Source organism: Nerophis ophidion, linkage group LG02, assembly GCF_033978795.1.
Source record: "Nerophis ophidion isolate RoL-2023_Sa linkage group LG02, RoL_Noph_v1.0, whole genome shotgun sequence".
Classification (NCBI taxonomy): Eukaryota; Metazoa; Chordata; class Actinopteri; order Syngnathiformes; family Syngnathidae; genus Nerophis; species Nerophis ophidion.
Genome location: NC_084612.1, coordinates 45,237,116 through 45,248,979, shown reverse-complemented (window position 1 = coordinate 45,248,979; position 11,864 = coordinate 45,237,116). Strand labels below are relative to the sequence as shown.

The 11,864-nt window shown below is 39.2% G+C and overlaps 1 protein-coding gene across 3 annotated transcripts in view; it reads right to left on the bottom strand.

Annotated features, from left to right (window-relative positions):
• pop4 (POP4 homolog, ribonuclease P/MRP subunit) overlaps positions 1-11,864 on the bottom strand; it is a 17,352-nt gene extending 5,488 nt beyond the window's left edge. For 2 of the 3 annotated variants that reach the window (XM_061884596.1, XM_061884612.1), the window contains exons 1-6: positions 11,724-11,864; positions 8,587-8,642; positions 7,796-8,019; positions 7,514-7,591; positions 2,622-2,683; positions 292-393 (exon numbers count right to left, since the gene is read on the bottom strand). In XM_061884596.1, the coding sequence (XP_061740580.1) occupies positions 292-393; positions 2,622-2,683; positions 7,514-7,591; positions 7,796-8,019; positions 8,587-8,642; positions 11,724-11,730 (529 nt within the window). In that variant the 5' untranslated portion in view covers positions 11,731-11,864. The remainder of the gene's footprint in view (positions 1-291; positions 394-2,621; positions 2,684-7,513; positions 7,592-7,795; positions 8,020-8,586; positions 8,643-11,723) is intronic. The other variant, XM_061884604.1, reaches the window with a different exon arrangement.

The following is an 11,864-nucleotide window of genomic DNA, read 5'->3' as shown; positions in this document are numbered from 1 at the left end:
TTGAAAGTTGGCAATACACCCCCTGAATGAGTTGTATAGGAAATAAAGTTCTACAAGTTGACCAATATACAGCCTTTAATGTCCGCGTCGATGTAACGCGAGGTTTGTGGGATTTATTGGACTTAGACGTCAAACACGAAAGAAGGCAGTTGGCAGGGGGAGGGGCAAGCCAAAATAGCATACAATGGTCCCTGGACTCGACTTTGCAATGCAACAAAGTGCGTATCTGAAGAGTACTAAATCAAATTAACAACTAATGAATCCAAAAAAAAAAAAAAAAAATTCGATTACCTTTCATTTTGTCTTGTTGGGTGATAAATTTGAACACATGTTTGAACTCCTGGATCAGAATACCTGTTGTCCCGACATAGGATGGACATTTGGACCGAACCACTGTAAAAAAGACAAGTGATTAACATGATAAGCTATTCCGGCAGATGTAATTGATAACTAGCACATTCTGATTAATTAATTTCTGAAACATACATACAGAGAGTACAGATGATCACACCTGCACTCGAGGCCAGTACCACGGAGCGGTTAAACTTGTAAAAGTAAATACGAGGTGGATAGTATTGCTGTATAACTACAGTGCTTTGTATTTAGACAACAATGTACTGTATACTGGAGCATACTGGAGCATTGGACTGCAAAATATACTGTGCAGCTTTATTTATTGACCTGTCAAAGGCGTTTGACATGGTCAACCACACGATTTTAGCAGAAAGATTGCACAGGATTGGAGTATCTGGGCATGCTGTTAACTGGTTTTCTAATTACCCTTCTGATAGAACACAATGTGTCCAGTTTGCTGGGTCACCTTTATCTTTCCTCCCTGTGTTGAAGGGTGTACCCCAGGGTTCAATATTAGGACCACTGTTGTTCTCCATTTCTGTGAATAATCTTTGTGATAAAATATCAGATGCTACGTTCCATTTCCAAGCAGATGATGTGGTCATATATTGTTCATCCCCCTTTGCAGTGCAAACCCTTGAACTCTTGCAGTCTGGTTTTGATATTGTTCAGTCCCAGCTGACCCAATTTAGGCTGGTGCTAAATGCAGACAAATCTAAGGTGATGTTATTCTCAAATGGCAAACGGCTGCCATTGAACATCCTTAAAATATTGACTTCTTATGGGGTCGAGCTTGAGTTGGTCTCAACATATAACTACTTTGGAATTATTGATGAGAGATTGTCTTTTAAAGCCCACATAGAAAAGCTTGTATCTAAGCTTAAAATAAAATTGGGTTTCTTTTTTAGAAATAAGTCTTGTTTTTCCCTAAAAGTTAGGAAACATCTGATCTCATCCACCTTTATTCTTTTACTTGATTATGGAGATTTGCTTTTTATGAATGCACCTGGCACTTACTTGAAGAAATTAAACACTGTATATCACTGTGCCTTACATTTTATTACTGGCTGTGGAAATCCTGTCCACCACTCTACTCTGTATGCAAAGGCAAATTGTCCATCTTTCTCGATGGATACCTAATTTCCTTGAATTGCCGCCGGGCATGAAATATGCGCCTGCCTTGATTTATTGCCGGGTCAAACTCGCTTCCCAAAATTATTAGCGCATACTTACTATTACCGCCGGGTCAAATTCGTGATGTCACGAGTGATGCCTCCCCTGTCGTCATATTCAAAATGGCGGAGGAGTTTTTCCTTTGCTTGTACTATGTGTAAACCAGGTGTCTTGTGCAACAGCCATACAGATCACACTGAAGGTTGTGATATAAAACAACTTTAACACTCTTAATATGCGCCACACTCTGTGAACACAAACCAAACAAGAATGACAAACACATTTCGAGAGAACATCGGCTCTGTAACACATTATAAATGCAAAATAATAATTACCCAGAATGCCATGCATCCATGACTCTTACTGGCTATATTATACACCCTGCTAGCACCAATAAGCGCAGGAGTAAGAAGAGGTTTTAAATTAATTAGCGCCCCGGCGGCTATTCAAGGAAATACGGTAGTTTTTACATATAAATGTCTTCTTGGACTTGTCCCCACCTATCTGTGTTCCTTTGTGTGTAGAGACTCCAGTCATTACAACCTACGCTCATAGGATGTCCTCCACATGTTGGTTCTTAGAGCCAACACAGCACTTGGAAAACAAGCATTCACTTATGCTGCTCCCTGGTCATGGAATTATATCCAGAAAGATCTGAGGCTCCCAAAATTGATCACTTTGGGGGAGTTTAAGTCCATTTTAACAAATCTAGAAACCAGTTCTCTTGGGAAATGTACTTTCTTTTAAATTGAATTTATACTTAATCGTTATAAATAATTTTTGACCTGTTGTGGTATGACTGCTGTTGTTCTGTTCTATTGTCTTGTTGTAATTATTATTGTTACTTTGTTTGTGCCGCCCTCTTTGTCAGGTCGCTCTTGAAAAAGAGATTTTAATCTCAATGAGTCTTTATCTGGTTAAATAAAGGAAATTGAATACATGAAAATGGGGTATCTACGCATATACTAAAATACCCCGGGGGTTACACATATGGGGAGCATGATTCTCGACCTACCCCATTTGTAAAGTCCATTGAGATAACTTTTATTTGCAGAAAAAATAATAATTAAAATTGAAATGAGGATTTACTGTACCTGTCATGATGGCACCATGCAAGTCTGCCTTCAAAAGCTTCTGCTGGATAGCCTGTGGACTACTGCAAGAGTAACACACGTGTTAATTTTATGAAAAATATTGTCTTAATTATTGTCAACGACCTACTGTATTTTCCCCTGACTAAACTGGTCTTGTCGTGAATTTTGTTTTTAAGCTGCTCTGCAATATCCTTGATAAAAGTAGTTTCAAGACAACTTCAAAGATGCGTAGGTCTTTATACTTTATATTTTAGGGGACAACATTTACTGTAATTTTTGTCCACTATAATGTTAAGGAATTTAATCGACTAACACTAAATCAATTTAGATTAACAAAATATGACTATAACTGAAATTGATTTTGGTCAGAAGACTATGACTAAAAGTAAATTAAAAACTGCTGTCAAAATTAACACTGTTGATGATAACTAAGACAAACACTTTTAATCAACAAAATTAACACTGGCTGCCAATTTGTGCGTCTGACATCTGACCACCACCACACATTCATTCACACACGTACACCAGTGTGAGTGGCACTGGGAGCTGGGCGGGTTATGTGTCCGGCCCAATGACACAATGGCAGGGACTGAGATAGCAGAAACTGGACTCATACCAGTAACTGTCAAGTGATCGCGCTACCATCTGAGCCACACTGTCCCATTTATCCATGCAAACAAGGCGAAGCTGCCGATGCCGTATTTGACAGCAAAGTACTAGTTCACTCTTCAAAATAAATATTGGACTTTTATGATTATAATACTTCCTAAAACAACTGTAGTTTTTTGTAGAACATTCTATTGTATTGTTTATCATACACTATTTCTTATTTAGAAGTTAGTTGTTTTTGCTTTTTTATTGTGTTTTGAAAGTGGCCAGGGACAGATTCAATTGATTTAAATTATTTACAAAGTTTTTTTTTCTGTATTAAATTGTATAAGCTTCAGTGTTTTTTTTTAATGAAGGAAAAACAGGTTTTGGGTGCTTCACTTCCAGTGTATGTGACGTCACGCTGCTCACGCGCCATGTTAACCAGTTAACGGGCCTTGTCACCGGCCCTTGAGTTTTTCAAAGTGTGATTACCAATCATATTTGCAATCATTTTGATCTAAAACGTTAATACTAACTGTCAAGACTTTTACTGCCGTTAATCATTATACAGTTTACCCTGAGAGGGACACGCGGTAGAAAAAGGATGGATGGGCGGTTGCATTTGTACTTTAGTCAAATTAAACAATTATTGTATATTTACTTTATTTGAAGTGACTGTATGCACCTGGAGATAAGCTGTTTGGCAACACTAAAATTGGTCCTTGTGTGTGAATGTGAACGAAAGCCATTTATCAACAACACCCAGAAACGCCGCTGGGTTCCCTGTGCCCGAGCTGATGCAAAGTGGAAAAATGTTCTGTGGTCTGACGAGTCCACATTTCAAATTGTTTTTGGAAACTGTGGACGTCGTGTCCTCCGGACCAAAGGGGAAAAGAACCATCCTGACTGTTATGGCGCAAAGTTAAAAAAACAGCATCTATGACGGTATGGGGGTGTAGTAGTGCCCAAGGCAAGGGTAACTTAAAAAGCTATGAAGGCACCATTGATGCTGAAAGGTACATTCAGGTTTTGGCGCAACATATATTGCCATCCAAAGAACATCTTTTTCAGGGACACTCCTGCTTATTTCAGCAAGACAATGCCAAGCCACATTCTGCAAGTGTTATAACACAGGGATGGGAATGAAGATTTACAAAATCAGCTGAAAATTTTTAAATCCTAAAACACCGCTTTGCGGAAGGCCGCATAGTGGCCGCACCCATAGTGCACATAGGGCACTCACCTGCTAGGGGGGTCTGGGCGCATGCCCCCCCAGAAACATTTTGAAATCTATGTTATCTTAGGATGCATTTCCTGCTATTTTGAGTCAAAATCTAACAATATACTCCTGACCAAAATTTCACATTTATTAGCAAATATTTTCATAAAAATATATCATGTTATGAAATTTATGTATACAAATTTACACATACGTATAACAAATTCTTGCACACTTTTGGATTATAGACAAAAATAGGCCTACAAATGGATTAACCCGAATTCTTCTCCGTAAACTTACTTTACTTAGATGCCTTGCCGATTTCGCATGGTCAAAGAGTGCCACCTTTCCCCGAGATCTATAGTTCACAACGTCCTTGCAATATAAGCACTGAGCACGTCCCGGTTCATCGCACTTTGCAATGAAATTGCTGATCAGTTCGTCTACTTCTACGATATTGTTGTTAATCTTCACCTTCAGTTTAATAGCTATATCGAGCCATGCCCAGTTCCACTTGTTTCTCACGCCCTTATCGATATCTTTCGCTAATGGAGCATTCCTATCTTGAATAAGCTTAACCATGTCTGAAACGGCTTTGTCAATAAACGTGTTAATTGAGAGCTACTGTGTTTCCTTTCCAGGTTAGTCGCCGATAAACAACCAATATAAACAGAATACGAGTTCAGAAACGCTCACAATAATTGAGGATCAGGAACTAGATATTGTCAGCAAACTACTCGTGCAGATGCCTATAACGGGCAATGTCATTAGTTGATGTTGTCAGCTGATAGTAGAGCTAGCCAATCTGGTGCCTTCACACATTGGCATTATATTTTTCGCGGGAATTCTCTGCCTTGTACTGATAACTAGGTCAACGCAGAGACAAAAACCACAAGTACCTAACCGCCCCTATAATTTTCTCCCTGGATTTAAACGATTCACAGAAATGACCCTGGTGGCGCCAAAAATCGGCGGAATTACGCGGATCCGCGGAAATTTCCCATCCCTGACAACAGTGTGGGTACAAAACTGGCCTGCCTGTAGTCCAGACCTGTCTGCCATTGAAAATGTGTGGCGCATTATGAAGCCTAAAATACCACAACGGAGACCCTATAGTCTTGAACAACTTAAGCTGTACATCAAGCAAGAATGGGAAAGAATTCCACCTGAGAAGCTTCAAAAATTGGTCTAATCAGTCCCTAAACATTTACTGAGTGATGTTAAAAGGAAAAGCCATGTAACAGTGGTAAAAATGCCCCTGTGCCAACTTCTTTGCAATGTGTTGCTGCCATTAAATTCAAAGTTAATGGTTATTTGCAAAACAAATTTACAAACCCCGTATCCATATGAGTAGGGAAATTGTGTTAGATGTAAATATAAACGGAATACAATGATTTGCAAATCCTTTTCAACCCATATTCAATTGAATGCGCTACAAAGACAATATATTTGATGTTCAAACTCATAAACTTTATTTTTGCAAATAATAATTAACTTAGAATTTCATGGCTGCAACACGTGCCAAAGTAGTTGGGAAACGGCATGTTCACCACTGTTACATCACCTTTTCTTTTAACAACACTCAATAAACGTTTGGGAACTGAGGAAACTAATTGTTGAAGCTTTCAAAGTGGAATTATTTCCCATTCTTTTTATATGTAAAGCTCAAGTCTTTCAACAGTCCGGGGTCTCCGCTGTCGTATTTTATAATTCATAATGCGCCACACATTTTCCATGGGAGACAGGTCTGGACTGCAGGTGGGCCAGGTAAGTACCCGCACTCTTTTTTTACGAAGCCACGCTGTTATAACACGTGCTGAATGTGGCTTGGAATTGGCTTGCTGAAATAAGCAGAGGTGTCCATAAAAAAGACGGCGCTTAGATGGCAGCATATGTTGTTCCAAAACCTGTATGTACCTTTCAGCATTAATGGTGCCTTCACATGTATGTAAGTTACCCATGCTTTGGGCACTAAGGCACCCCCATACCATCACAGATGCTGGCTTTTGAACTTTAGATCGATAACAGTCTGGATGGTTCGCTTCCCTTTTGGTCTGGATGACACAATGTGAAATATTTCCAAAAACAATTTGAAATGTGGACTCATCAGACCACAGAACACTTTTCCACTTTGCATCAGTCCATCTTAAATGATCTCGGGCCCAGAGAAGCCGGCGGCGGTTCCGGATTTTGTTGATAAATGGCTTTCGCTTTGCATAATAGAGCTTTAACTTGCACTTACACATGTAGCGACGAACTGTATTTAGTGGCAGTGGTTTTCTGAAGTGTTCCTGAGCCCATGTGGTGATATCCTTTAGAGACTGATGTCTGTTTTTGATACAGTGCCGTCTGAGGGATCGAAAGTCACGGTCATTTAATGTTGGTTTCCGGCCATGCCGCTTATGTGGAGTTATTTCTCCAGATTCTCTGAACCTTTTGATGATATTATGGACCGAAGATGTTGAAATCCCTAAATTTCTTACAATTGCACTTTGAGAAATGTTGTTCTTAAACTGTTTGACTATTTGCTCACGCAGTTGTGGACAAAGGGGTGTACCTCACCCCATCTTTTCTTGTGAAAGACTGAGCATTTTTTGGGAAGGTGTCTTTATACCCAATCATGGCACCCACCTGTTCCCAATAAGGCTGCACACCTATGGGATGTTCCAAATAAGTGTTTGATGAGAATTCCTCAACTTTATCAATATTTCCCTTTCCCAACTTTTTTGTCACGTGTTGCTGGCATCAAATTCTGAAGTTAATGATTATTTGCAAAAAAAAATGTTCATCAGTTTGAACATCAAATATGTTGTCTTTGTAGCATATTCAACTGAATATGGGTTGAAAATGATTTGCAAATCATTGTATTCCGTTTGTATTTACATCTAACACAATTTCCCAACTCATATGGAAACGGGGTTTGTATGTTTCTCAGTTTGAACATTAAATATCTTGTCTTTACAGTCTATTCAATTGAATATAAGTTGAAAAGGATTTGCAAATCATTGTATTCTGTTTTTATTTACAAATTACATAACGTGCCAGCCAACTTCACTGGTTTTGGGTTTTGTAGGTCATTTACCTCGTTTGATTTAAACGACCACAAAGGTCAATGATATACTGTCTCCAGAGATCATGCAGAGGCAGGAAAAGCTCATATCTGAAAAAGATAATAATGAAGTCAGTTTAATTAGTAGAGAAAATGCCAGGGGTATAATTGCACTATTCCTGGTGCGCACCAGGGTTTGGCTGATGGCGTTCAAACTTGACCGAATGATCTGCAGTAGCAGAACAAAGGCTTTCACAGTGTTTTTATAAAACTGAACGTGGCAAGTGTAAAGACAGCCTGAGCTCCACAACTAACCTCTGGTGTTCAGTCTTTATATTGAAGATCTTTAATTTCCTCTTTTGCTGAGCATTTAAACCTTTGGCTCTCCTGTTCTTGAGTTTGCTTTTCTTAGGTCTGGCATACTTCAAAATCAATGCCTTGCGATCCAACAAACTTTGTGTATCAAGATGTGTATGGTGCTCAGTGCTGTTCTGAAGGAATGCTTTGGTGAAGGCCTTGGCTTTATAGCCAACCTGGGGCTAGAAAAAATATAATGGAGATAATGGTTTAATAGGTGATAATCATGGTTTAAGTTTATTTTAAACATGCATACAATTATAACATGATTCCCAGTCTCTGTTCAACAAAAAGGAGTAGGAAGAAGCAGATCTTATTCAATATCCTACCCCTTTTCCATTTTATAGCAATTCTTAACACTTTTGTTCACTTCCTTCCATCAATTTGTACACAGTTTACTCTACTAATAATTCCATTATGAAAAATAAAATGAATAAATTAATGAAAAGTGAAGTAAGTTGAAATTCACACAGTGAGATGAATAAGATTATCATTTTCAATAAGTTAAAAATGTTTATCATTAATTCTTCTTTGTACTTTGTAAACACTGAGTTTGAACAGTTTCTTAAATTGCATCATATTAGTACATTGTTTAATTTATTTACTTAATCCATTCCATAATTTAATTCCACATACTGATATTAAAACATGTGCATACACATGTTTTAATATTACATTTTTCTGAGGTTATATCTCTCCCATAATTGACACACACACACACACAAACACACAAAAGGACATCTGCTTACCTCAACATCAAGAACTCTCCCAAGGTCACGAGAAATCGTCTTGTTCACAAAAACTTCTGTTGGTGAGAAGAGTGTGAATGGAAATTTTACAATACTGCTGTGTATAAGTATGCATAGTTGCATACTTACAATTAGTATTTTGATTGCTTAAAAGGGGCACCTATGAAGATTTAAATCTTCATTCAAAACACTTTGTTGTGGTCTAGGTCAGTGGTCCCCAACCACCGGGCTCGATTTGTACAGGGCCGCAGAAGAATTTTTTATTAATCTTTTTTTTTTTTTTTTTTTATTAAATCAACATAAAAAACACAAGATACACTTACAATTAGTGCACCAACCCAAAAAAACTCCCTTTTTCATGACAAAGGGAAGAAAGGAAAAAATAAAATAAAATAAAAATCCCCAGCTACAAAAAGGTTGGGGACCACTGGTCTAGGTTATAAACACTAGCTATGCTTTAGTGTAAATTTTGCTTCAATCACTTTTATAACCTGTTGTTTTTAGTCTCTCTGCAAAATGTTCGATTGTGGAGGGGCTTTCACGTTGGAAATAAAACCACACCCCAACTTCTCCAAAATAATATTTTGAAAAATGTACACTATAAATATATACCTTGAAGTCGTCACCGGTGGGCCTGGGCTGAAAACAAATTTTGCGCAATGATATATTGACCTACAATAGTAATGCTGATAAACGATATTATCTCCATTACTTTTTTTAAACCACATTAACATCTGATGTAAGAATCCATCCATCCATTTTCTACCGCTTATTCCCTTTTGGGGTCAAGGAGGACGCTGGTGCCTATATCAGCTACAATCGGGCGGATAACAGTAGTTCAGCCGGGATATGCTCATTTCAAAATTAGATTTACAGCCCCGAAATTTTATCGTTTTCATTTCCATGCCCCGCCCTCCACCGTTTGACCAATTAGAAAGTCTGTGAGTGTGTCACATCCAAGTTGCCAGTTACGCACAGCCATATTTTCTTGGCTACTGCCACTGGTAAAGTTATTAAACATGTCAGAACTTAGTAAATCTAAAAGGCTCCGCTAGCATTACAGCTAACTTTACCCATGCCGCTACCTCTCTGCTCCGTGAGGACGCATGACGTTGCACGCGTGACAGTATGTGACGTATGTAACAGGGTGCGCTTGTTTTATGACTCAGTGAGGACAGACAAGAAAGAGTGAGAAACGCTTGAAGTGTAATGCCCGCAGTTATAGTGAGAACGTATACTCGAATAGTCACGATAGACATTTTCTATATCGCACGGAGACAAACCTGCGATATATAGATGATATTCGATATATCGCCCAGCCATAACCAAGAGTAAGATTAATAACTCAGTGTTACTGTTTGAGTGGGACCCGGGCCCCTCTGTAATGGAAAAGTGTGTTAGCGGGTGATTGATTGATACTTTTATTAGTAGATTGCACAGTACAGTACATATTCCGTACAATTGACCACTAAATGGTAACACCCGAATAAGTTTTTGAACTTGTTTAAGTCAGGGTCCACCTTAATCAATTCATTGTATAAATATACACTATCAGCATAATACAGTCATCACAGAAGTTAATCATCATTACAGTATATACATTGAATTATTTACATTATTTACAATCCGGGGGGTGGGATGTGGAGGGGGTTGGGGCGGGGGATTAGGTTTGGTTGATATCAGCACTTCAGTCATCAGCAAAAATATAATCTGAGAAATGGACATTGAAACAGTGTAGGTCTGACTTGGCAGGATATGTACAGCGAGCAATGAACATATTGAGCTCAGAAAGCATAAGAACAAGTATATACATTTGATTATTTCCATTTGATTATTTACAATCCGGGGAGGTGGGATTTGGTGTGCGGAGGGTGTTAGTCTAGGGTTATAGTTGCCTGGAGGTGTTTTTTTAGTGCGGTTTTGGAGGGGAGAGATGCACTTTCTTTTACACCAGTAAATGTGCATTCCACATTGATGTGGCATAGAAGGAGTTAAGACATTTGTTAGATCGGAATCCAGGTTTAACATGGTTTGTGGCGCTCCCCCTGGTGTTGTGGTTATGGCGGTCATTTACGTTAAGGAAGTAGTTAGACATGTACTTCGGTATCAGGGAGGTGTAGTGGATTTTATAGACTAGGCTCAGTGCAAGTTGTTTTACTCTGTCCTCCATCCTGAGCCATCCCACTTTGGAGAAGTGAGTAGGAGTGAGGTGTGATCTGGGGTGGCGGTCTAGAAGTATTCTGACTAGCTTGTTCTGGGATGTTTGGAGTCTAGATTTGAGGGTTTTGGAAGTGCTGGGGTACCAGGAGGTGCATGCGTAATCGAAAAAAGGGTTGAATGAGAATTCCCGCTAGAATCTTCATGGTACTTTTGTTGACCAGAGGAGATTCTGTGGAGAAATCTTGTTCGTTGGTTGACCATTTTGATTACCTTGGTTGCCATTTTATCACAGGAAAGATTAGCCTCTAGAATGCAACCGAGGTAAGTGACCTCATCTTTCCTGGTGATAACAATGTCACCCACTTTAATAGTGAAGACACTGACTTTCTTAAGGTTGATTTGGGACCCAAATAGGATGGATTCCATTCGACCTAAGTGTATGGATGATTGTACTGACATAGTGCGCCACCCTGTGGCAGCCACAGAGCCCTCACCTATAATATACGCCTGCGTCACGTGCTAAAGGTTTAGCTCAGTTGTATTTCCTCCATGCAGCCTGAATGCACGCTGCTTGACACCCAGCTGGACTCTTGTCCTCCTTGTCATGCACCACACTTTATATAACAAAGTACCGCGGCGGCAAAAAGGTTGAGAACCCCTGGCTTAACATTAAGGGGATATGTGAGTCGTCGCATACCAATCACTACTCCAAACCACATTCACTACCTATTACTAATTAATGTACTGTATGAAAACGCAACACACAGTGCATAAATAATGAATATATATAAAAAACATTCGCTGCGTATCGCATGGCCAAAGACTCAGGTTCCTGTATTTTGTCTTCGAAAGGGTACTTGGCGGTCGATGTACGCATGCGCAGCATCGATTCGTAGCAGTTCAGCTCAATAACTGTTTAAGTCGTTTACCTTCTCTTTTACCTTCCTGAAAAAAGACTGTAACAAAATGTTACTTACCTTCCATGTTTACCTTGTCGCCTACTACTCTGAAGTCCTGTTAGTACTTCACCTGGACGATGTCACGCCAAAGTTTCTTCCCCCTGCAAAACCACCCCTCCCCCCATTTACTTCCGGGGTCATGATTAATACAGACGTTTT